Genomic DNA, 27,147 nt, shown 5'->3' with positions numbered 1-27,147 from the left:
TGAAGGCCCCACGCTTCCTCCCCCTCTCCGCTTGTTCCAGCGTCAGTCCAGCAGAACAGAAGTACTAGCATGGCGCTGTGTGCGGCTGGAGTTCCGTTGTTTCCCCTATGTATTTTTCATGTTAGGTTTTACTCAACTCTCTGACAGGGGTATGTCTACTCTGTAAGTCACACGCATGGAAAGGAAAACTATCACAGCAAAACGATAGAATTTGCTCAAATACTTAATAGATAAGTGGCGAGTAAATTTTTGAGTAGGTTGCTAACTTAACGTTAGCAAGAAGGCAAAAAATTTGAGAGATACGGAGCAACAAGAGGAGGAGTCCTGTTTCGGAAGAGGTAAGCTGACTTGCTTTTAGCTGTCTGGGTGCTTAGAAACGTCGTAAATAAACTGGCTCCAGTTCTACAAGTTATAGAAATAGTTTTTTTCCCCCATTTGCGAACGTTATAAAAACTCTACAATGTATTGTTAGTTTTGTTTGTGGCAACATTGAAGTAAAACTAGTTGGCGTGTGGTGGTCGCCACCATGCAAACACAATTTAATATGCTCTTTGGTAGTTTTCATTTCTTGCATATATGAGAGAAGTCTGCTGTTTAAATTAGTCCCGCTGTTAAAAAGTATCTTTATGCATTTTTAGTAATTAAGTTTTACGTAATATTGAACTGAGCAACGTTTCTATATTGCTTCACAAGCTTTAAGCGTTTGGTTGTTGTTATTGAAATATATTCATACATTGTTGTTTATTAGACAGGTGCGTTTGCTTCTCAATCTTTTATCAGACCAAATTTGTTGATCGCACTCTTAATGTCCCCCGGCTGTCCCTCTTGAAAGGCAAATCGGACTAATTTACTCTTACATGCTCCTCTTTATTCTTGAGCTCACTGCTTGTTTGCCGTGCAGTCCATTTAAAGAGTCCAACATCACAATACCACGTTGTGGAGGAACTTAGATAAACTTTAGTCCCTGATTCTTTAAGCTAACCATAAAAAGGACAGTGTTTTTACGATTTTTCTAGCTGTTATCAACGTATCACCAAGCCCCACGCTCATGTGTAGCGTGGATTTATCGGACCATCAGTATGACAATGTAACACTCATCTGGTGAAACAACAGTACACCGCCTCAGCCATATGTCACGTCTGCTGTATGGATAACATGACCTATTTTGTTGTGTACACAGTTGATTAATTTGCTCCCTTGACCTTTTCCTAGCTGATGCAAATGCCATGGCCATAGCCAAGGAATGGGAGTGACGTGACAGTCCTTGATCTGCATCTGAAGAAAAAGAAAAAGAAATGATCAGCATCATGCTTTTCTGAAGTGGAGACCAAGCACACAGAGAATGGACGAGTCAGTGTTGCTGGATTTGCTCGAGTGCCCTGTTTGTCTGGAGCGGCTGGATGCCTCTGCAAAAGTTCTTCCTTGTCAGCACACCTTCTGCCGCAGATGTCTCCAAGGCATCCTGGGCTCACGTGGGGAGCTGCGCTGCCCAGAGTGCCGGACGTTGGTGGAGTGTGCCGTGGATGAACTCCCAAGCAACATCCTCCTCGTGCGCCTGCTGGATGGCATAAAGCAGAGGCCCAGAAGGGCCGGTTCTGGAGCTGGAGTCTGCACAAATGGTACGTCTGGAGCCGTGGCCAGAACACACGGAAGTGGGGCGAGGGACCAGGGCGCACCGGGAGCGCAACCCCAGCGAGCCCAGACTAAGAGCACCATTGTCCGGGTTAGTATCCTGACCGAATGAACAGGCATTACTGAACTCCAATCTGTGTCTCTCATTGTTAGGGTCAAGCTGAAACAAAACAGAGAAAATCTGTCTGGATTAAAAGCAGCATGTCGGCTCTCTAATCTTTGCTGCAGATTATTGGTTATCATGGGGATCGCCGAGCCAGCCAGTTGACTAGTAGCCCGACATTACAACAGGCAGAGATTTAGAGCAGTCAATAGTTTAGCCACCAAATAATTCCTCTCTCTGTGTCAATGGCAGGCAGACTTTTCCTGTAAGCTCTCTATTATTAGCTGTCTCTTAGTTGCTGACAGTGTCGTACAGTAAAGCCGGTCTTGCACTTGAGATCCTTGCTTCACTTTATGTGAATGTTTGTGTGAAATCTGGGGTGGAACTACAGGTTTCATCTGCAGCACGAAGAGGACTTGTTGGGTATATTTAGAGAAGCAGGAGAATATTGAGGCATGCCTGGGAGTTGATGCTCGTTTAGTTTTATTCAGATAGTTCTGTTGAGATGGAGGCAATAGGGAAACACTGAAAATGGCACACAAACTTGTTCTATTTTTTAACCCAAAAAATGCCAGACTTCTTAACATTTCACGGTGTATTTATTCCCAAATCATACTTAAGATGGCTACAGAAAATGTGAAGGAGGGAGGGAGAGAGAAAAAAAGCCAAAGACCTGTGGGCCCCTCTTTGAGCCGCTCTGGTCTCTACGAGGGGAGGATAAGGTAGATGAAAAGATGTCAAGGTCTTGTGTAGAATCATTGGAATGTCATAGCGCTGATAATGTATCTGCCCAGCCATGCAGGTATGAAGATCAGAGGCCTCGCTGTAAATTGCTACTGGGGGACCCGCCTCATTTGCCAAAGTATCACTTCAGAAGATTTGTACTCATTTCAAAGTTGTTTGTGCATTTTGGAATCCCCCAGTCCCCACCCCATGTCCCCGATTCTGAAAAGGCTGTTTGCTGCAAATAAAGAGGTTGTCATTTGAAACTATGCCATTATCTCACCTCTCCTGCCGATTCCTCTGTGTAGGCATGGAGGTATACTGCTCATTCATGCATGCACTGTATGAAGTCGGTGTATAGAAATGTGTAAAATGGTCCAGTTGTAGAGCTAGTAGCTATTTTCCTCTTTTTTTTTTTTTAAGAGAATATGTAGAATGTCATGTTAATCACTGATTCTCTAAAGTCTTTTCTGCTGTCTTAAGACATTCTGCTGATGACAGAGAACAGAAAAAGACAGCTGTGCAGGTGTAACACTTTGGGAACATAAAAGGCAGAGATCAAAGCTCCTACAGATTGCCCAGCCTGATCTCTGACCAGTGCTCCATGGGTGCTGAACGCTTCACTGCTCCTGGGTGACACCCTCAGTCCCATTTCTTTTTTGTTCATCATCCGTCCCTTTTTTCGTTTGGGGGGGGGTTACTTTTTAAATATTGAAGCTGCTCCTGTTCAAGCAGAGCTCCACCTCCGATTCTTCTCTGCTCAGATAATGCCTGGGAGGGCAGAACGGTGGGGACTGCCTGACAGATCCACAACAGGGTTTTGTTTCGGGTCCCCTCTGATCCTCCTGACTGACCGACACGTGTAGAATGGCCACAAGAGACTTTGTGTGTGTGTGGAAGGCCACCAGTAACAGAAACTGATGAGTGTTAAGTGAAGGCGTCGGGACCAAAAGGGAAAAAGGTTTAGTGAGTAACCTTGCCCAGTCGGCTCTCTGCCCCTCCTCTTAAAAGCTCCAGGGGTTGCAGCAGTTGTTTGACACAGCACCCTGGCATTTCTTTCATGAGGGGAGTGAAAAGGCTTGTCTCGACTGTAGTCCTGCGGTTGTCTGTGACTCACCTCTATGGTGCTCCCGTTACGTGGATGTTTTGTCTTTCTCTGTCCTTATTGACTCATAAAACATAGCATTTTGTTCACACTGGTTTGGAACAGATAGCTCTGTGGTATTTTTTGCCTGAGAGCAAGTAAAGCCGTTTGAGCTGTCAGGAAGTCAAAGGTCGGGGTTCAGGAGTCAGGGTGGCCAAGGGTCACAGCCAACTGGGAAGAGGGAACAGGAATTAGAGATCTGAGTGGATGTCTTTAGTTTTCATTGTGGTTCTCTGGAGAGTTGAGCCTACACTCCCACACTGCAAAAATAGACTTTCTGTAATGATAATTTCCGCCTTTGTTGTAAAACCGTCAGTTCATTTTTAATGGTGTTGTAGATCAGGCACAGTTTATTTTAGGCTACATTTAGAACTATAATGTGCTCTTGGGATAAAGATTGAAGTCTGTTTTTGTGTGTGTGCGTGTGTCTGTCATTGTGTGCTTCGTTGATATGAAATGAGACTATTCTTTCCTAACCTTTTTGGGCATGTAATTAGGTCATTGTCTCTTAGTAATGAGAACTTAAAACCATGGAACTTTTTGAGGCTGTTTGTTATATAGGCCTCTTACTATTTGAAAGCCTTTTCTTCCTGGCATCATTTCTTATTACATTCACGTCAACAGAATTGAGTTTTAACAAACAGGAAACAGAATACAGCCTATTAGTTTGTACTCACTGTCTTCTGATTTAAAGAAGTTCTATTGCTTTCTACAAAACATTTATTTTTGTTTTCTGGGATAATGTCACAGCTTTTTCTGTCTTTTCTTTTTCTTTCTTGATTGAGAGGAAAACAATTTTTCTTGATGTTTTTTATGTCGAGAGATCACAATAAAATTCCTGTGCACCTCCCGCGTCTGAGGTTGATGAGTAATGCTGGCTCTCTTTGATGACATCATATTGTTGTTAAAGCCTTTCCTTTTGCCCGCCTGCCTGACCTCTGCCTGCACAACAGAACCCCTTCATTACACCCTCACACTGCCCACATACTGGTAAACTTATACTTATTGCTTTCCACTGGGAATGTTTTCAAGAGGGCTTCGGTCTATTCATCGCTACTCTCTCAACATGCTCACACATTTCTCCTGCCTCCTCTGTATTTCCCACAGAGGTCTACAGAGTAGCTTCGACCTTCTGGACAGTCCATGCAGGGACTTGTGAGTCAACTGTAATTTTCTCTGTTGAGCCACTGACACAAGCTACATTTCTATTTTTTTCCTCATATTTCTGCCATCTACCTCCTCCCTCCTTGCCGTCTAAATCCAGCCTGGAGCCTGTTAAAGGTCTAATGAGATTAGAGTTTATTAGACACTGAGTCGGCACAGCTCCCCGTTCTCCTCTTACTGCTGACTGCTGACTTTCATTCTGAAGAAAGAAAACACTTGCTCCACAGTGAAGCAACCTGTGTGTCTCCGGTTGCCTTTATGTATCTGCTTACATTTATCTAATCCAGAAAGCGGGTAGATAATGACGGATTTGGACTTTATTGACTTGTATGTGGAACCCAGAATGTTGAAAATGGTCGCTCTGTTCCCTTTCCTTCATCGTATACAGACTGTCCCATCTTACATACGGTATCAGGATGGGTTCCTCTATGTACTATCACAGACGTAAAATAATGAGATCCTAATAATACACATACCTTTCACATTTCTTTCCACGCTTGATATGTTTTGGAACACATGCAGTGGATAAGAGCTTGGGTTTTCATCCTCTGGGAAATAACTTCTCTCTGTGTACAGTATTGGTTTACTTAATACCCAAGGAGAAGTTCAAAAGACCCAGTCATGTGATTAATAGGCAGTCATAACCTCTTCATTGTAGGGTTTACCGCTCTTCTGATGAAGGCTGTGTGCCTGTCTTTGTTTTTTTGGGCTCTCAAGATTTTCCAGACTTTTGTTCAGTGTCTTTTCTCAGACAGAGTGGGATGTTTTGTGTTAGTGTCTTTGAGGAATGCCATGAACAGTTGCAGGTCACTGTTTCTTTTCCAAACAGTGGGCTTGTCTGGTCTCGTCGCGCTTGCCAGCTCACGTTCACCTTCCCCCAGTTGGTGTCGGCATACGTTTGTGTGGACGTCTGGTCTGCTTTGTCTCTGAATGTTTAGTGCACTCCTTTGACTACAGGTTAATACTCTGATTGTGGTCTCATCTATATTAATTAGGACTCTAGCTCTGTTGACAATCATGCAAGCAGTGAGGTGAGTCTGCACCTGAAAGCCTCCAGGCAGACGCTCGTGTAGCAGTTAAGACTGTCAGAGTGCTTTCCACCTGGCCTTCATTTTATTGAGGGTTTGAGCTGTTTATCCCCCTCTTAGAGCTGGTGATGACATAAACTTCATTGTATAAATTTTGCATGCAAAGATGTGTTAATGTTTGTTGTTGTCTTTCTTTATTTTAGCTTTACTGTCTGGGTGGTCCACAGACCAAAATGCCACATTTGCTAATGGCCCACACCCCCCTGCTTCCTCCATTCATGTCACATCTCCTGTCACATCTCTCAGCATGACATAGTAAAGGAAGCATCCATGACCTTCTTATCCACAGTCCCATCACACCTGTGGGGTCTGACAAAAGCCTTTCTTTAGAGCCTATTTTATGTATGTGTGTGGTCTAGTGGCCAAGGCTCTTTTAGAAAATGTTTTATGGACCAGCAACAGTTTGTTTTACAGGCCATTTTGTACTTGTTGTCGATCATAATTCAAGTTACAGCAGTGACAACATTTTTTTTTTTTTTTTTACCGAGCTTAGTTTGTGTGGAAGGGAATTGGACCAAAATGGTTTTACAAATGTTGTCAGTGGACTTTATCCATTTGATGTTTTCTTAGCTGTTCTGTATCGGCATGTGTCTCATTGTGCCCTTCACCCAATGTTCCCGAGGTGGCTTTAATACCTGCCTGGACTTAACAGAGCAGGTTGACCTCTCACCCTGTGCCGTGGCCCTGGATTGGTCATCTATGGACCGTTTGACTGCCGGCATCTTAAGTGTTCAATTCTCATCCCTTAGGTATAATTATGTTTAGCTGCGAGTTTCGTTTTCAGCTGCTTGACCTCTGACCTCAAGCAGCAGTAACTGCCTCTGGCTCCTCTTGCTACTCCATAAGAACTGTTTGATCCTGAAACCTTCTTCTGAGATCCAAAAGTGAATGTTTTTGTTAAACGTTTCAAAAGTTTTCTGCAGCTCTCCGGTGCTCATACTGTACGTTGCTGTTCAGGTATGTTCTGTAGAGTCTCGTGTTTTCTTTGAAGCCCAAAGGTGCAGTTAATCTATGACTACCCCCCCCCCCCCCCCGAGTGATGCAATTTCATCAGCTCGGAGAAGACACCGATGGTATTTAGTCCAAAGGATTAAGTGTTAGAATTGAACACTCAATTGCGTCGTAATCTTATGAAAAGAAGAAAATAGATCAAAATTCCACCTCGTAAAATCTTTATTTGTAAATATTTATTAACATTACGATCTACATCTAACAACCTGAAATATTAACTAATTGATTAGTCAGTTAAAATATGAAATGACAGAATAAAGGATGATAATATCAGTTTAGTTTTCAAGACTTATGTGCTATAATGTAGTTTTTGGCATGTTGAGAGGGAAAAAAGGAGCTTAAAGGATTACTTGATGAGTAAAATACTTGCATGTTAATGCTCCGTCAATCAGTCAATACATTTTTCTATCTCTGCAGAGATATGAGTAGTACAGATGGTGAAAATGGGAAATAATCTTTTTTTATTTGGAAGAAAGTGCCACATAATCTCGAAAATCAGCCTACTTTTTAGTAGGCTGATTGCCTGTTTTCTGAGTTAGTTTGCATGTGTTGGGTCTCTCCTGCTGAAAGCTTGTGATTAATTATTGAATAGGACTTGAAAAAGAGAGAGCACTGACAAAGAGTCGGGCTGGTTTGGCTTTTAGACACGATATGCTTTCTGCACTCACATCCTGTTGCAGACACTGGCGAGAGAATTGCATTCACAGAGCCAGCCCATCATAACTGTTCTGATCAGAGTCGAATGTTCTTTGAGCCCAGAAACGCACACACCTAGTCTTCCCAGACTTTGGCCTCACTAAACAAGGGCAATGTTTGTCTTGATGACTCAGACTGAATGTTTTTTAGAACTGTAAGGGCCCATTATACATAACACACCCACAAAAACACAGGTGTGTAGGCGCTACATAAACACACGTGACAACACTATGTTGAAACCTCAGTGTGAGTTTAAGCTTTTCAGTTTGTATTGCTCTCCATGGTAGAGCACTGCAATAGCCACGTTGATGATGTCGAAGAGAGGCCTATTAGCTTCTGTATTTCTGGACGCCTTGATTAGTTTTAAGAGGTACCAGAATCTGTCTCTTTTCTTCCTTGTGCTTAATAACATTACTGACTAACCAAAGCAACCTCTGACTTTTGAAATGTGAGTCTGTACCAACAAAACTGTCAAATATCCAGAGAGCCCTGCCAGTGTGTTTCCTTTTAATGGACACACACTCAACACCAGCATACTTTGATCAAGTGCAGATTTCTTATTAAAATGTATTTAGTTGATCATTACAGTGGGCCTGTTTTGTCCCTTTGCATATCTTAAGGGCAAACTAAAGAAACCTTGAACAGCATAGGTGCAAAGTCTGAGGACTGACTGATAGAATGGAGAAACGGTTTAATAGTATAGCACAATCGTGTGAATAGCTACACATTCATGAGTCAATATAACAGTCAGCATACAAGACGATTGTGCAGTTTACTTGCAGATCTTGTCCTTCGGTCACCCACTTAGAAGAGCCGGCACATGAACGAACAAACAAGTCAGAAAGACAAAACTATTCTTTTTTCGGAGTGTTAGATTAACTCGGACGTCTCATGGCACGATGACACAAATTTACTAATCTGTGCACTGAAAGCAGCCCTCTTGAGCAGCTGCAGCTCCAGCTCAGTTGACATCTCAACGTTTAGAACTCAGCATCTCGTAAACACTGTTTATGACACCAAATGTCACTGAAGTAAAACATAGAATCATGCCCGAAGTGTTTATCGGAGTCTTCTGCTCTGTCAACACGAGACACATTTTACCTGTGATGAAGCCGAGGTTCTGTAAAGATGAGGGCATATTACTGCAGCACGGGTCCCCTTTCAGCCACCACTTTCTCCTTAAGCAAACATTAGACAGAAGGAGGTTTTTTTTGTGTGTGTTTTTGCAGAGAAACAAGGAACTTGTGAGGGATATATTTTAGAGTTCTTCAAATTTGCCGCTTGGCACTCCTGTGCATGATGCCTTGCATATTATTTAGTGGGGAAAAAAGCTAGCAGTTATATGTTACATCTGGACTGAGTCAAGGGCGGAATGGACAAACACAGAGTTTCTTAAGAGAGTGAAAAGTAGTGCTGCCTCTTGAGTCGGAGAATAGTTGCAGTGTTTGTCCACTGGGCCTTTGCCAGAACTGTGTCAATATCCTGCCTTTGTTTGTCCACTTTAGAGGCGTCCAAATTCCAGCTAATACAAGCAAATGTTCTTCAATTGCCCACTACTCTGACACACAGCTGGACGACTGAACAATAAGCCTGCATGGAACAATCAGACAGTTAACCAAGATAACTGGGAAACAGCATAGTAGTGGCTGCAGCAGGTTTGAGTTGAGATGAAACTAAGTGGTTAGTTGTCCAGTTCCTCATCACATTTCCCCTTAACTTGCAACACTCTGTAAATTGAAGTCAGCCGAAGCTGAGCAGAGCAGGTGGCTCACTGAATGACTAAAAGGGACAAAAGACCACAGACACAGCATCCTTTCAGCAGCACAGTGAAGAGAAATGTGAGGAAATGCTTAGTATTCAGCTCATATTGACTAGCACTCAATACACAGATACTGTGACATTTGTGAACTAATCCCTCTGTAGCTTGGATACAAGTTAGCTTAGTATGTTGACACTTTTCACAGAGCTAATCCAGGTTATTAAGTTTATTCAGTACGTGACAAAAGATCTCTGGGCTTACAATCTTATTGCTAATTGAATTCATTAATGCTTTTAATCCATTTTTTGATGATTGTGGTGCTCAGTTATTGCCACCGTTTGTGCCTGCAGTTGTGAGAGGTGACAATAATCAGAGCAGTGTATGTAGATATTTCTACAGTTTGATCGAAGGTTATGCACTTGCATAGTGTGGACTGTGTTCAATAACACGCCTCTACATTTATCTTGCGTTGCTTTTCTTGATCTGGCAAACAGAATGTTTTCCACAGAGATTTGAAATGATTTGAAGTTTGTCATTAGAGGCCCATCAGTTGTGTCCCACAGTGCTTTCTTGTCCCAGTTTTTGTGGCTTTGCTAAATTAGTCAGAGCTACTGACCAAATGTCTTTGTAGCTCTATGCCACAGAACAGTTTCAAAGGTTCAGGAAGGCAAATCTTGCTTCCTCTCCCTGCTTCATGTTCTTTGATCTCACACTGTTTCTCTGGCCATGTCTCTCTAGCTTTCTGTATTTTACCTCCTCACATGCTCTGTCTGCTTTGAAATGTGAGTGGGTTTCTGTGAGAGCAACTATTAAGCCCAATGTATGAACTGGCACAGAGTTAAAGAGTTCTGTTCTTTCAGTTTTCAGTCGGACAAGCAGACTGGGTGATTCCAAGGCCACCCAGAACCAGCCTTTACCCCTCATCTGAGGCCGAGCAGGTATAGAAAGCAGCCCTTACACATTGGGCTACACAAAAATGTGCCAGTTCATGTGTGAGTGGTTTTGTCTAATTGCATTTTCACAGTAGAACCCACACTCACTCAAACATACGAGAGCTTCATGAAAACCATGTGTGTGACACCTCCACACTGTGTGCATATGCTCTCTCTCATAAATCTTTACTCCCCTACTGCTAAAATGCTTTCCATCTGATGACTAATCTGCAGCTTACATAGTGTTCTTAAGACAGAAACTTCCTGATTCTGTGTCCATATGTTGAATGTTTTTATGGACCCAACTACCATCAACACAAAGTCGATACAAAGATCTTAATGTAGTCCCTAGTTTTGCACATGGTGACCTTATGGGACCTGTATCCCAACTCCAGGGAATGACCTTGATCGTAGTCTAGCACCCAGATTCCCATGAACCCTTGGGGTGCTGCTGAAGAGCCAGGAACTGGCAGTAAACAGTAGATTGTTGGGGTCACTGAGTGGTCAAGCCTGAGATCTGTTTTGTAGCTTGCTTTTAGGGGAGTAGAAGACATTTTTGCTCCCATTAGATAAGTATTAGGCTAACTGACAAATGCCTTTGCTGACCTGGGAACATAGCAGAACACAAGGAAGAACAGGAGGAGAATTTCCAAGGGCTTTTGAAAACTTCCTGTTCTTGTCACATGCGATCCAAGCCTCCATCTGGCCTCCAGACTGCTGGGTGTTTTCATGCCTGTAGACTAATGTGTGGGACCTCATTTGGTATGTAGTGAGGGAAACAAACAAGCACAGTGAACTGACATAGTATAAAGCTTTGGTAAGCTTGAATCTTTTATTGCCCCTTTGTCGCCTCGAAAAATATAAATCAAGCCAAACAAGCTTTCCCACAACTTTATGACCGAATATCAGTTTGTTTGTTTTTTAGTTTTTTTTTGCTTGTTGATTGAGGTCCAACATCTATCCAAATGGAAATGAGTTTTCTCACTCATCCAGAAATCCGTGCCTGACAAATGACCCTTGCTTTATTTTCCCCATTTATACACAACTTGAAAGTCACCAGAAAACAAGAAAATACTTTTTTGTTTCCTCAGAAGATCTTTGATGAAAATGGAACTCGGTGACTGTTGCGGCCTGTTTTTAGTGGCCTTTGTGTACAGTTGATATACAGAATCCCTCCTGCACTCAATCTGTTTCAGTTTAATTAGAAACAAGCACAAGTCAATTAGTTACCACTGTGACTTTGTTTAGCAAGATCAAAAATGCCATATGCCGTAGCAAACAGCATTAAAGTTTTCCTGATGTCAGAAGCACTTCCTCCTTTGCATGTTCTTTTTCTTCTGTTTGTCTTAGTGATCACTGAGCTTTAGATGGTGCTGCTACTTGGATTTTTGTTAATTTGGGTGTGTTTTTTCACAGTCTCCAGTCTTTATGCTCTGCTCAGGTAAGCGGCTGTTATCTTATATTTGGCGCACAGACATAAGAGTAGTGTTGATCTTATCTGAATCTTGGCAGGAAAGCAAAAAAGGCAAATCTCCCAAAAAGTCAAAGCATTTCTTTGAGGTGATGATGCCGCCGTCGCCTCGGGCCCCATTACTGCATTAAACACAGGTTGGATTCTGAATGACTCTCTTTTATAAGATTCACTGTGCTGTCAAGAGGCTCATAAATAGTGAAAAAACTGCTCCTGTGTGGCGTTTCCATAGAAACCTGAGAGTGGAAGTTTTTCTTTTGTCTCAGTCTGAGGGGGAGACAGCAGCTCTATATGAGTAAGCTGTATCATGAGGTTCCGGTTTGAAAGCGTCACTCTAATGTCTGTTTGGAAAAGTTTGGCTTCTCTTACCTTTTTCCACCCCCCTCCCCCACTCCCCTTTTTTCGAGACTTAGTCTTTATTATTCTATGCTTGTATGTGTTGGAGACACTGAATAGTGAATATAAAGATCTGTCCCGACTCAGCCGCCATTAATTCCAGAAAATATAAATAAGCAAACATATTTACTGTACAACTTTAAAAAAAAAAGTTAAGAGACACTGATGTTAAGTTCTCTCTCTCTCTTTTTGTTTTTGAATTCCTAAAACTGTCTCTGTTTTTTTTTTTTTAATACGTTTGCTAAGAATTTCTTTCTCTTCCTGTTTAATACATCCATAAACAATAAAGTTTTAAGACAGAAAAGTTGTTTAAAAAGCCAGCTCTCCTGTGGCTGTTAAAGCGGCCATTAATAATCAATTTTAATACTGCATGTGTAATGGAATCAAGATAGTCTGTGTCCTGAGAATTTTTCACTCCCAGCATGTATTATGTGCTACAGCACAATGCTGGTGGGAAGCTCTTCGCTCATCTACAGCCTCGTGTTGGCCAACAAATGTCCAGTGGCCACCAGGTCAGTGCAGCAGACGCAGCTTGTGCTCAGTCTCTCGTAGAATGTCTGACAGGCCTCGGTTAGTTTGTAGCACGGAGCAGACAGGCTAACCCTGCTGCATGCTCTGTTTTGGCAGTAGTACCCTCAGCTCATTCTTCCCCCCCTGCTGAGATTCTGGATGTGCCCATATGGGAGTGGAGTCGTGTCTGGCACTTGCATGCAGGGGGTAAAGGTTTCTGTCTGCTGTGGTTGTACACAAGCCTTGAACTGCTGATGGAGCAAAAGTTACCAGCAACCTCTGCTGTGTTAGTAGTAAAGACCAGCATTACACGTTAAGTCTGATAACGTTGATTCAGTCAGATTGGACGTCTATTGTGGTTGATAATCGGTTGAAAGTTTTGCTGAACGTTTCTGCACAAGGCCTTTTTTGTCTTTAATGAGACCCTTGCAAACCTAACGTGTGTAAAAGCAAGTTGTTAGTGCAATTATCCCCATCTGACCTAGTCTCACCGACTGTAGCGCCGCATGCATGCATTCTGTTTTTATGCCCGTCTGCTCACTGGTTGTTGACATTTGGCTGCGCCGCAGAGCAGAACACTTGTGTAATTCAGTTATAATCCAGTGCTGTGGAAGAGAACACTATAATAGTGAAATCCCTTTAGCACACAAGTCTAATTGCATTATCTGCTATACAGAAGTAATTGCACACACCAGCTGATGCTCTGCACATTGGCCCTAGTCTTTTTTTTTCTTTCTCTTCCCATCTGTCCCTCTTTATTCACACACATTCACACACAGTTAACAATTTTCACACTATGTACAAAATGTTATAATGTACACACAGAAAAGCTGAGTGCTGACTTTCTTCCCTGATAAATATCTTCTTTGATAACCAGCTTGTATTTGAATAGAAATACATTTTTTTGATACCACAATTAAGTGATTTAGGAATAAACAAATTAATTTGACATTTATCCTTTAATACCTGTATCAGCTGCCATATTTTCAGAACTGAAATGGGGTTTAAAGAGCATAACAGGTGGAGAAAAAAAAGCTTCCTTGATCAACACTGTTCATCAAAGTGTCTCTGAATAAAAATATTTGATCAACTCACTCATCTGCTGTCTTTAGGAAAGTCATGGTATTTTAAGATAACATACTTAGTATTGGTTGAAAAAAATAATAATGTAGCCCTCAAGTTTGTTTTAGGAATGAGTTTCTTAAGAAACACACAGCCTGTGGCCTGCAGGCTTCACTTTAGTATCCTTAGTGTGATATTGTAGGTAATGGTGTATTTTAAATCATTAAGAGGGCTAGAAGTCATTTGGCGTTGCCTGCATACTCTCTCAAAACATCAACAGTCTTATGCAGTAGACCAACATTGGCTTCTGCTGCCTGTATTATTACTGTTACATTGAACTTTCACGGCTGATTTTTAGCTATCGGAGGAGTGGGGTGAAGGAAAAACAAAAGGAAATTCAGATATTTCTGTCTGTTGTAGTTGCTCTGTGGTTGTGGAGCATAAAGTCGGTACAGAGCTGTTTCTGTAGCTGATGCTCATTTTGGAGATGTACTTTATTGCAGTCTCATTACTCTCCTAGGGAAGGGTTAAAAGCAAAAAAACAAACAAAAAAACGAAGCCAAGAACTATCTGTGTGCATTTGTGTGCTCACGTAACGTCTCTTTGGGACATTTTTATGGCGCTCGTGTGATAACAGCTCATCAGCTCCCTCCTATATGTTTCTCTATGAAACACAGCCTCCTATGTTTTCCAGGGGATGTTTGGTGAGGACTGGTGGGGCTGTACGCTCTGTGCAGGCCAACACAACAGCACTGTCTCTGTGGACGCACACCGGATATTAAGCTTTCACCTAGTTTTAGTCTTTAGTCTTCTCTTAAGCATCCAGAGCAGTCTCTCGATTTCTTTTTTTTCTCTCACTCAGACTATGTTGAGCCAAGTGAAATTTGGAAACCTAGCTGTGCTGACAACGCCTCTTTTATGAGTCCATATAGGGAGATCAAAAACTGACTCAAACGAGCAGTAAAAGTGTTGGACTAAAACATACTGCCTAGGTGTAGGTTTGCTTTTGGTGTCTTGCAATAAAACCCATCTTTTAAAAAAAGCACGACAGGTAATTCAGTTGGGAAATGTTGACTTTCATCCATTCTAGTCAATAAAAATGGCTTCTTGTTCTAGTATTGTATTTTTACATGGAAGGCTTTCTTTATGAACAGATTTTATGGCCTTTTAACATGTGCAAAAGTACTCTCTTAATGCTGGCTTTGGACAGTGGTTCTCCTTAAGGTTTTATTATGCCTTGGCCTCGGTGTACAAACAAGTGCTTACAAATGTCACAGTTTCAACAGGACAAGCATTTTATTTTTACCATGTCATTAGATCCGATTTGTTTTGTATAGCTTGAACCTGTTGTGTCATCTGAAACAAAAATGGCAGAACTTCCAATTTCATTTGCATTTTCATCACAAAACTCCCTGCCAAGCCTTGGTGGGCTCAAAAGCCCTGTTTCTTCCCTGAAAGGAAGGAGGCCCAGCTCCAGCGTAGTGTCCAGGGGGCTGCAGCACCCCTCCTCCCTCCTTCACTCTCTCCACAGGCTAGAGCAGCAGAGCCAGAGAGCGATTGGGTCTGTGCTGCAGGCTGTGTGATTCTCTGCAGCAGGGTAATGTCACCCTGGTTCACCATCACGGCTCACTCTGTACTCTTATTCTTCTAGAGGCCTTAAAACGGTTCATTAGTCTTTAACAAGACTGCAGAGCTTACTCCAAACTCTGATTTAACCCCCCCCCCCCCCCCCCCCCCCCCCACACACACACACACACACACACACACACACACACTTTCTGACTTTTCGCCAATATCCTCTTGGGTTCTAGACATTTTCCCTTTTCACAATCTACATTGATTCTGTAGTTTCAGTTTAAGTTCAGATGATTGTGATTCTGATCACTGCAAACTGTGTCTAACAGCAGTGGGATCACAGTGGTGTGGGCTTTTTTTTTTTTTTGGACCAAGGCCTTCTTCATGGACACCCATTCTGAATAGAGAACATTGATGCTTCTCTATCCTGCTTCTCCCCCTCACTTGCTGTCCCTCTTTCCCTGGATTGTCATTCCCTGAATGAGCCTTTTGAGGTCTTCAGTCTGGCAGGCTGAGATGCAAAACCTTCCTCTTCTAGTTAAAGGGCTGTTGGTCCTCTCTGGCCCTTAGTCAGGTACTCACAACCTGCCAAGCTCGCACTGTAACTGTGAACTCACAACATGAGCTGTTTTTTGTTGTTTATAGTGGGGGGACACACACAAATGTAGCTCTTAGTAATTAGTAATGAGGTCTGTTGTCTTGTTGATTCAGGAATGACAAGACTTACATTCACTATCTCTCTTTAGGGTGTACCACAGCTCCCTTGTGCCAAGGCGCTGTACAACTATGATGGCAAGGAGCCAGGAGACCTCAAATTCACCAAGGGTGACATCATCATCCTGCGCCGGCAAGTGGATGAGAACTGGTACCACGGGGAGATGGGTGGAGTTCACGGCTTTTTCCCCACCAACTTTGTCCAGGTCATCAAGCCGCTGCCGCAGCCACCGCCTCAGTGCAAAGCCCTCTATGACTTTGAGCTCAAAGACAAGGAGGCCGACAAGGACTGTCTTCCCTTCTCTAAGGTGAAACACTATAGCACTGCAACACCAACTCTTCCGCCACATGGTCAGCGTTGTAAAACAAAAATACCTTCATTACAGTGACAGTTTGTCTTCTAAGCATTCATTTTCTCAAGTTTTGTGTGTGTTAGAATGTCAGGGGTTTCGACTGAAACGCCCACAGCACTGGTTTGGATTTTGAGCCAGGCCTCTTGATGAGCAGCTGTAATTAGGCCTTAGGAGAATGGATGCCACATACAGCGAGGCACAGCTTAACTATAGTAATTAAGCTGTTGTGTCTGTCCAGCTGTTTGGTTATACTTTGATGTTTTTTGCAAACTGTCATCAGTTTATATGTCATGAGCAAAAACAGAAACAAGCTTACGAAGTCGTTTTGCAAATAGAACACCATTACTGAGGCCTTAACGGTTTCACTCTTGGGTATGTTCTGTTTCAAAAACTATTATCCCAAAATCATTATTTCTGCTCCGTGTTTGTTCCGAGAGAATTTCCAAAAATTCTCTTAGATAATCACTATCTTATTAATTTTTTCTCATGCATTGCCTTCTCTGTTTTTACATTTTAGGATGATATCCTGACTGTGATCCGCAGAGTAGATGAAAACTGGGCCGAGGGAATGCTGGGAGATAAAATTGGAATATTTCCCATCTCATATGTGGAGGTAAGAAAGTAGTTTTATTTTGATGATGCTTCAGTATGCAATCAAAAGATTAGCAGAGTTCCAGCATCCTTTGAACGTTATCCATTTCTTCTGTTTCAAATGTTTTTCTGTTTCTCAGAACCATTAAACACATCTGTAAAAACACAGGCTCACACTTTTCCCCTTAAAGATAATACTTTTTTTTTTTTATCTCTGCAGTTCTGAGAGTTATAAATGATGTTAAAACATTTCTTTGTATTATTAACATTTCTTACTTTTGTCTCTCTGGACTGAAACGTTGAAAATCATTGTACAATATTTATGACGAACCACAGGTGAAAAACTATTGTATCCCCCATATACAGTGAGTGTAAGTGCAAAGTTTTTGCATTTGATGGATAAGGCAACAGCGTTGCTTGTGCTCTGCATTTTTAATGAGGGTTAGATGTTAGCTAACCGAGCCAACCTTAGAGGACCAATAACGGGTCGATTATTACTCGAAACCACAATAATGTACAGTTTGGATAGAGTAAAAGATAATTGTAGAAACTTGCCCGTAAACAACAACCCTGTCAGTTTGGGATTTAACTGATTTTGCATCCTAACATTGGCTTATGTTGTGTTATGCAAGGCGTCCAGACTTTGTTTTCAGGCTTTGTTTTGGGAATTTCCCCGGTGTAGAAATGAGGTACCCAAAAACATCAGGAAACACTATTTCTGACCAGATGTTCATGTCCGTGGGCCACAGATTCTTTGCAAGGTTGCAAAGATCCCAACCAGGAGCAAGAGCCTTTAGTTTAAGATAATGTTCTTTTATTATACTCCACAACTAGTGGCAGCAGTCATGTTGAATGTTTGCCTCTCAGTGGCCATCAAATCAAGCTCTCTGGGTGTGGTTATAACAGAGACATAGGTGCATACTCACTATACAGTAAAATGTCATTGCTGTATCATAGGTCTTCAATTAAATGAGATCAGGAGCCTTCACCTGGTATTTTGCTCTCAATATTACATGTCAACCTTAATGTGGTGACATTTCAGTGATGAGCCTGCGCAGCTGTCTGCTGAACTGGGATTAAATGCTCATCTTTTATATCCTAAGAAATAAAGAAACTGCCTGGGGCAAAGTATGACAGCATATAAGAGCACTTTGTGATTAACTGAAACTGTTGTTGTAATTTTTTTTTTTTACCTTACAGTCAGTCACATCACTTGAAAATATACAAAGCTGCCAGTTTTCCAGCTGGCACAGAAGCATCAAATCCTTCAGAATAAATTTGTCAACATAGATGGTATGAGCAGCAGCTCCAGCTGACAGCTAAGGCACAGTATTAAGCTGCAGGTCAACCTTGTTTTTTAAACAGTCATTACCCAATACATGGCCACTGCAGTCATATGACAAAAAGATTCAGATGAAGAACATATAGAACTTTATTCTGCTCACCGATTTGACTGACTTCATGTAGACAAAGGTCAATCGTCCTCAATATAGAGACCGATTTCATGAGGATTTATTATCGTCTTGAATACCTCTTTCTTTGTTCACCCCAACCTCTTTCCTTTCTCATAGTTTAACTCTGCAGCACGTCAGCTTATAGAGTTGGACAAGCCATCAGACTCCGGTGGAGACTCTGGCGAGGGGGCCTCCTTAGGCCTCCAGAGCAATGGTGCCCAGCGGCCAGGGGAGAAGAAGAACAGCAAGAAACGACATTCCTTCACATCTCTCACTATGTCCCACAAACCCATGCTAGCTCCTCCCCCTCAGCGCCACTCCATGGAGATTAGCGGGCCGGTCCTCATCAGCTCCAGCAATCCCACAGCGGCTGCCCGGATTGGAGAGATCAGTGGGGGGCTTTCCTGCAGCGCACCTTCACAGGTAAAATTGTCCACAAGCTTTATTTGTATGTTGCTCTCAGTGTGCCGTCTAAAAATGGAACGCTCATTTGAAGAGTGCGGTTTTACAAGTAGGTGTCATTTATTCACTTATAGGCTTTCTGTGTCCATATGTTTATGTTTCCCACAATATGTCAAAGGAGCTGGACCTTAAACACACAACAATGAAATTACAGATGTATTACTGACTACTACTATTACTCTAGTGTTCTTGTGGAGATGACTCCCTTAACTCCCTAACTTTAAAGAAATGTTATAGTGCACACTCATGCATATGGAAAGCAGAGTCCAGTTTCAGATCCTTTTGTTTTCTCAAGAAGCTTGTTCTTTTCAAAGGCTCCACTCTCCTTCTGTCAGTAATTAGGCTGACTTCCCTTTTCCCCTCGTACCGTACGGACTATCGCTTCATTCATGCGTTTGAAATCATAGATGTGTGACTTGACTCATCCACAAAAACAGCTCCAGCTTAGCCTTTGAGTTTTCCACACTCAGCCTGACATGAGAGCCATTCACTGCAGCTTTGTGGTTTCCAGTCACTTTAGGTTGAGTTCTGACTTGGTGCTAGACATTCATAAGAACAGATGTGCAGATGCAGAAGACCCATCCCTAGTCTGAGGCCATCTGTGACTCAAATGTGAGTCTCATCCATTAGATTTTGATTTAGAAGTGTTTAAGAGAAATGAATTGATCATTCGTTTTTCTAGTGTTACAGCTTGAGTATGACTATTAAAGTGTGTTCTCTTTAAATATTGGTATGAGCATTATTCATATTCAAAACTTCAATATTCAAAATATATTATATTCAAAGTCAATATATTAAGATTACATATATGTTTGATTTACAGAACATTGTGACAGAAAGGCTCTCCAGCCTCCTCTTTTGTCTCTGCTGTCCCCTTCACCTGCACTTATCTACCCCCCAAATCGCTCAGACAAAAAGACAACAAAGGGCCTAACTAGTCAGTGGGTTTACATGATGAGATTAACTCCATTATAGCTATAGTTGGGTTATGCTCCTTATCTGAGGGTTATTATCCTTTGTTACATGGCGGTGAATGAATGGAATCACTGGCACAAAGAATGCAATACCACAGTAGATAAGTGGCGCTGTACCCGTTTCAACTCTCGCTAATAGAGCCACTTCCAGTTGACGTCTTCACCACCAACAACAACAAAACTAAGCCATTCGAGAAAGATGGCGAACGAAGAGCAAGATGAAGCTGCGTCCCTCTACATTTGTAATGAGCTGGTTATGGCACAAACGCCATGCACAACGGCGCATTCTCCATCGCGTTGTTTGTTTCTTTCTGACGGCGGCGACAACAACAGTAATATCGTCTCCTTCAACTTCCGGGTGACGATCGCGGGAAAAAATCTCCAGCATTCGCAGAAGGCTCGATCCGATCCACTGTCGTCTACATGCACGTTAAGTGGGCAGATTGAGAGTAACCAGATCCGATTCGATTTCTTGTCGGACTAAGCTGTCTACACGAGCTGAATAACTCAATCTTATTGTAATTTAGCCATTAATCCGATCCGATTGCCCACAGTCTTTCTTAGAATGGACTTGTGGCCTCTCACTGTACCAGGTGATAGGGAGACATTTTCAGGGAAGTACAACAGACTCTTGTTGTAAGCATTCTTTCTGCACTCTAAAATGCATTTATTTAATTTGGAACAACATACCTGCCCTGTTCTTTACAGCGTTATTCATTGTCAAGCAGTGTCACTTTTGAGCACACTGTTGCATTTGGTTCATGTGCTCTGAAAGGTTCACCTCAGGAGGTGGATCAGTCTGAAGCAGCCATCCGTGCAGAGTCAGTGGGCTACAGGGAGATATTGTGTGTCCAACAGTATGGCCTTGTTACCAGGGAACCATCATGACTCACGTGGATGACTGATTTGGGAAGCCCCCTCTAGCAACATAACCAATGAAAGTCTTCCTGTGTGGTCATCTGATTTCTTTTTGACCAATCAAATCATCAGGCCATGGACAGGATACAAAGCCACATGTGTGAAGCACTGCTCAGCAAGTGTCATTTACACACAGTGTGACCAGAAAGCGTTTTTTACTCTGAAGTTATGGTGTTCTACAATACTGCAGGCAGTCCCACTTTCTTTACGATGAGTATGTCCTTGTATTGTAGGTGTGATTAAAGATTTATTACAGTAACAGGAAGTTTATTTGCACACATTTGTGTTCTTCGTGTATGAGAGGGGCATACCCTTTTATTATGGACTCAGAATATTAAATGGTCAACATTCCCCTTCGTTTGCAGGTACATATTTGCACAGCTGGACTTATTGTGACCCCACCCCCTAGTAGTCCTGTTACTACTGCAACAGTCTTCACATTTCCCTCAGAGACGAGCTACACATCCATTCCTTTGGTAGGTGGAATCTTAATGTCTCTTAATGATTATCAAACACAAGACTGAAGCAACCAAATGACAACAAAACAGTTAATCATTATCTGAGTACCTAATTCAGATGAGTATTTTATGTGCCTATGTGACACGTAACTATAATTAAAGAAAACAAAGTTTGTATATAATCCGGAGCTGTTGCATGGTAACATTATGTATGGAAGGACTGTATGGTCTGCATATGGATTAAACCCAAGGGTATACAACCTACTGTACACTGTATCTGCAAGCGTAGGATTAAACTAATTCATGCAGTAATGTCACTGGTTTAAATCGTACACGAGTATTCATACTGTAGCATTTATGTCACACTGTTTAGATATGAAGTAGCATTAATCTGGATTACATGTCACAATATTCGATTCAGTCTGTGAACATACTTTATGATGGTTTTCTCTGTTAAGTCTCCTAAATTCCTGTGCCAAGAAAAAAATGGAAAATCAGTGCAACTAAAAGTTTCAAGAAATCCCTCCAGGCCACACAAAACGGCACGCAAACTTCCTGTCCGTCTATGTGTAGGCTCTGGTATGTGGAGTTTTTGAATGGGCAGGAATGTGTACACAAAAGGTTGAGCTCTCCGCTTCACTTGGGAACCCTACATGATGTTTTTGTACAGATGATTTCTCTAGCCTGCAGCAGCCTAATTATCTCAGCTCAAGCGTCAGCAGCGAACCAGAACGCAGAACGACACTCGCATATACACACGGGCCCGTACACATACCACAGGGCTGTCTGAGTGCCACTCTCCTCCCCCAGTGTGTCATGGAAGCTATTACTCTGCTGCTCACTGCTGCCAATGTGAAGCTCCTGGGCAGAGGAGTCGACTTCAGCATCATTCTGACACGCTCACTCTTCATGTGGGTCTATCTATACATATATATGGCTCTTTTTATGTGCTTTGTGATACCTCGACATTTGAACTCTTCTTTAAGCGTCCAGCGACTATCAGCCTCTTGTCAAAAGCTTTAGTTTCTCACAGATGTTCAACAGCAAGTGAGTCACGATGAATCCACTCATGGTTGGTTTTGAGGGCTTCTCTGAAGTGTGCTCACAGACATGTTTTTCATTTCATATGTTCCCAATTAAATACTGCAGTGGATTTAACATGTAGCTATTTGGTCTCCTAGCAACAAATAAACAAGCGGAATAGTAGATTCTCCGTAATGAGGGGAAGCCAGGGACAAGACTACAGTGTCTGCCAAACCACTCTCCCCTAGTGCCGGCAAACTAGAGGGAATAACCCAAATGACAGATGAGCTCTCATTCTCTTTGTTGCTCATAAACAAACTAGTCTCCCTGCTTACGTAACTGTTATTGAGGCTCATGTTACTTCTTGTTTTTGTCCTTGTGCTTCTTACTGAGAGGAGGCAAATGATGAATTGTTGTAAAATTGTAATTAAATGCTGATCCTATCTAGCTAGTAATATGATTTTCTATTCTTCTGTCACAGGATGCTCTCCCACCACCCCCACCTCCTCCCCCGCAGTCCTCTGTTAGCGGAGCGGCATATTCCCTAGCTGCCGGACAGAGACCCTCCCCCAGCATAAGCGACCAAAGTAGCAGACAAAGACCCACAGTGTGAGTTATAACAACAGTCTCACACAAAAATACGCAGTCGTCTTAAATGTGCAGTGAAATGTCACAAGCGGTTTGTCCTCCGATGGCCCAGGGTCTTAACGCACATGCTCCGCTGATGGGAAAGTAAATCCTTGCGTGTCTTTGACCAGCGCCGCCGCTCCCCCCCCACCCCCCAGCTGTCAGTGTGGGCCTGCAGAGTGTGCACAGGTGAAAGGGTCAAAACTTGTGGGTGACAGTCTCCAGGCTCCCTTTGGGAGATGCTTTCTATCACCCTTGACTTTTGACCCCCTCACCTTTACCCTAATTACTCCCCCAAGACAACTTGCACACCTGATAGATATTAGATCCACTCATGCCTCCTATCCTGCCGTCTGCCAGTGCATGCATGTCAGACTGAGGTATTTACATTCTCCTTCCCTGACAGCACTGTAACCAGATGGAAAACATGTCAGCTGAGGCTCTTATCTACCTGGCTGCTATTACAGGCCTGGTCTTGCACTGCTGCAGAGAGATGACCTACAAAATAAGTTTTGTCCTTCAGCGCTGGTTTTCTCTGGGTCGGAGGACACCAGCTCTGCCGGAGGCTCTGAGCTGAGATGATGACAGATAATCAGCCAGACTGCTGGATAAAACCAGAACAAATGCTGTATTAAAAACTGCTTTTTTCCAAAAGGGGGGAGGATCCTCTATGCTGGCTGATTAATTGTGCTTATTGTTTGTGATGGATCTAGCTATGTGGCGATGTTCCCGTACACTCCTCGGAAAGAGGATGAGCTGGAGCTGAGGAAAGGAGAGATGTTCCTGGTGCTGGAACGCTGTCAAGATGGCTGGTTCAAGGGCACCTCGATGCACACAGGCAAGATCGGAGTCTTCCCTGGGAACTACATGAGCCCAGTCAGCAGGTCAGTCATTAAATCACTGTTAGCCATTTATTCTTGTCAACATATTGTACATTCAGTCACATGTCTACATGCTTGGTTTCACAGCCATTTGTCTGTGATGTGCAGTCATAACTTAGTAATTCCTCCAGTTTCTCTTTTTTAAGATGATCCTTTTATTGAGAAAGCCGCACTTGTTTACTCAAGCTGCTAATTTAGGTTTACTTTTATCATATACAAATAGTTTTAGCTGTGGAATTTACTGTAACGCAGATGCTTTCCAGCTTTGCAAAGAATTCTCATAAAAAGCAGCTTTTGATGACTTTGCAAATTCCTTTTAGAAATGTGTAACTTATTTGTTTTCTTGATTTCAGCTTTCGTAATCTGTCGGCACAGAAATGTAAAACTTATGTAGTTATTCTCTGTTTGTATGGTGGATGTAAGCCTTAAATGCAATGAGGTTAGAGCCACCCCATTGTGTAATGGTTTCCTGTTACCTCAGAAAGCTCTTCACATCTAACCCCCTCAGGACAGCGTCTGGGAGCTCCCAGCCCAAAGTGTCCATGAGTCTTTGCACTCAGGCCGGCAGAGGAGTCACCATTGTGAGCCCTTCCTCTGCTCCCCTTGGGGCCATTGTCCCAGGGCCTGATTTCAACAAACCCCTCACTGTGTGCTCCAGCGCTGTACCTGCCAGCTCCCAACCAGCAGCTGTGGTAACAGCTCAGACAGCCACAGGCCAACAGCCAAAAGTCCCGTTGCATGTCAGCTCGCAGATGACTGTCAATCAGGCTCGCAACGCAGTCAGAACAGGTAAATGGCCAAATTGTTGTCTCACAGAATTAAGAAAATAAAAAGAGACTTTCTATGTTCTAATATGGTTTTGTGTTATTTTTGCAGCTGCTTGTCACAGTCAGGACAGGCCCACAGCAGCAGTGACACCCATCCAGTCTGCCACACCTGTGACTTATCTCCCACACCTCGCAGTCTGCCCACAGCCCTCCTCCAGTGCCGCCCAAGGCTGTACCCGGATGGGAGTGGCAATGAGCTGCGCTGCTGTCTCTCTGACTCCACCCAATGTGAGCGCTGCATCCCTGGAGGGTGACGTTCTGAGACCCGTGCCTGTCCTCGCTGTGCCGGTCGGCTCTGGGAACAACGCTGCCCTGAATTCCTCATCTAACAATGCGGTGCTCGCCTGCAGACTGGACAAGGATAGCAAGGTTAGCTGTTTCTTTTCATTGTGCTCAGAGACTCTCAGAGAAGACAATGAAGACTGTTTCCGATTGTTTGTGGTATCATGGTGGAGAATGTCTTCGTTTTTTAGCATATAATTAAAATGCTTTGTAGGATGCTAATTACTCAGGATTCACCAGTGGTAACAATAAGAGGTTATATTACATAACAGTTTCTTTGTTCTCTCTCTCTGTGGTGTGACAATTCCGTCTCATTTTCTAACCTTTAAAACTGCTGTTCTTTCTGCAGAGAGAGAAGAAAAGTCTTCTGAAGCTGTTGTCCTCCAATAAGAAGAAGTCTCGTCCCTCACCCCCCTCCTCTCCTACACTCGAGACCGAACAGGCTGCTGCTGGAGAGGTGTTGCATGGAGCTGTGGGCCCCGACAGTTCCCCACCTTCTGGTTCAGTCAGCTGCCTCGAGCCTGAACCTGCTGCTGCTTCATCATCTTCCTCCTCCTCAGTCCCAGAGTCCTCCCATCGGAAGAACAGTCCACTTGATGGATGCGCTCCCATCGCTCCTCCTCCTCGCCAGCCCTGCTCCTCTCTTTTATCACAGCAGCATGACGCACGTCCCATCATATGTGAGAGGTACGTTGATGTGAAACTGCAGTGTCGTGTTGTTTCAGCTGCTCTGTTCTGTGCACACAACGTGCAACATTATATCACAGGTGTCAGGGCAGATCAGTTTTCTTTGATGTGGTGTGTTTTGGTGTCTCACTGTGCCTCTGGCTGTCCTCTCCAGATACAGGGTGGTGGTGTCCTATCCGCCGCAGAGTGAGGCAGAGCTGGAACTTAAGGAGGGCGACATTGTGTTTGTTCACAGAAAGAGGGAGGACGGCTGGTTCAAAGGCACACTGCAGAGGAACGGCAGGACCGGGTTGTTCCCTGGCAGCTTTGTCGACAGCATCTAACACACACACACACACACGCTACAGTGAAGCAAGCTCAACACCGCCACGACCCAGCTGACCGCTGCTCGCAGGTTGCTGGAACAGGACCATCATACCGACACTTTATGTCCTGAAAAAGAACGCGAGAGGCACATGAGAAAGAGCTGCAGAGAAGATCAGGATATGTTGTCAGTGAAAGCACAGTGGAGAGGTGGAGGAGAGCACACTACTCATGAACTTCTTTTTTCTTGGTTATTTATATCTTTGAAACAATCCAGCTGTTAAATGTGTGCCTTGTACTGTTCCCCACTTTATTGTACATAAGGACATAAATATAATTAGTCCTAAAACAACCAATATGAACTGTTTAACGGTATGTTACACATTTTAACTTATTTCATATTGTTCTTGTTGTAGTGCCACACATTAAGGGGTTAAGTAGAGCACATGCCTTATGTTGTAAATGACCTGATTAGTTCTACTTTTGTCTGCTAGACTGCTGATAAAATTTATCATTATTTCAAACTGTCAGCATTTAGGAGTCAGTGAATCAGATGGAACTGACCAGAACAAATCACTTGTGCTGCATAGTAGGAAAAAAAGAAGCTTCCCCTGTTCCAAAAGCATTACCTGAACCAGAGGACCAGAAGAGAGATCTGCTGTATTGCACATTCGAATAATCGAGAAGCTACAAATCACAGCTTTGTGAATGCTGCACAAGACTTAATATTTCTGTACAACATGTAGGTTGTTTTTTTCTTTCCTCAAACTATAGATGAGGTTTCAGTGTTACGGGCTGTTACCTGCAGTGATAAAAATATTTGCATGTGATTAGCAAATCCATCTCCAGGAGACTGGCTGACTGGCTTTGCCCTTTTAATATGCTAAAAACACACTCCAAAATGGACTTTGCAGTCAGATATTGCTTCATTTGTACGTTGTTTATATTTACTCACCAGAGTAGCTGCTCTCCAAACCCCTTTGGCAATAGCCAAACCCAGACAGAGCTCTGCAACACTAGAGCGACAACATTTCAGTTACAATGCAGATGTTTTTCAGTGTATATTTATGTTTGTAAGACATTTTCACAGAGGCTGACACCTGCTGCCGGGGGAGTTGGTGGCGTATGACTAACCTGACACAGTAAAGCCTTCTGAGGGCTCTCAGTTTTTGGACTCTATAACTCATTCCAAATGTGACTTGTGTCAATGAAACACACTGCGAACTAAAGCGCCAAATGTTTGCCTAAAGTAGCGTATTATTGCATCACTCCACAGGAAGAGCTGTGCAGAATCTCAACTTTTTTTTTTTCTTGGCATCAATCACTT

General features: G+C 42.9%; 1 protein-coding gene across 2 annotated transcripts; it reads left to right on the top strand.

The window, feature by feature from the left end:
* Positions 1-44: 44 nt before the first annotated feature.
* sh3rf1 (SH3 domain containing ring finger 1) lies at positions 45-26,424 on the top strand. Of its 2 annotated transcripts, XM_072390006.1 has the most exons (12): positions 45-338; positions 1,213-1,723; positions 16,013-16,288; positions 16,851-16,946; positions 18,496-18,801; positions 21,098-21,208; positions 22,695-22,822; positions 23,554-23,724; positions 24,230-24,510; positions 24,598-24,917; positions 25,180-25,517; positions 25,672-26,424. In XM_072390006.1, the coding sequence occupies exons 2-12, from the start codon at positions 1,343-1,345 to the stop codon at positions 25,838-25,840; spliced, it is 2,577 nt and encodes an 858-aa protein (XP_072246107.1). In that variant the 5' UTR covers positions 45-338; positions 1,213-1,342; the 3' UTR covers positions 25,841-26,424. The 2 variants fall into 2 exon arrangements, with proteins under 2 accessions (XP_072246107.1, XP_072246108.1); XM_072390007.1 differs by lacking the exon at positions 21,098-21,208.
* Positions 26,425-27,147: the final 723 nt, after the last annotated feature.

This window comes from Leuresthes tenuis, unplaced genomic scaffold (genome assembly GCF_036924035.1).
Source record: "Leuresthes tenuis unplaced genomic scaffold, fLeuTen1.0.hap1 SCAF_7, whole genome shotgun sequence".
In the NCBI taxonomy this organism is placed as follows: domain Eukaryota; kingdom Metazoa; phylum Chordata; class Actinopteri; order Atheriniformes; family Atherinopsidae; genus Leuresthes; species Leuresthes tenuis.
The sequence above is the reverse complement of the archived record's forward strand: the minus strand, read 5'-3'. Positions and strand labels throughout refer to the sequence as shown.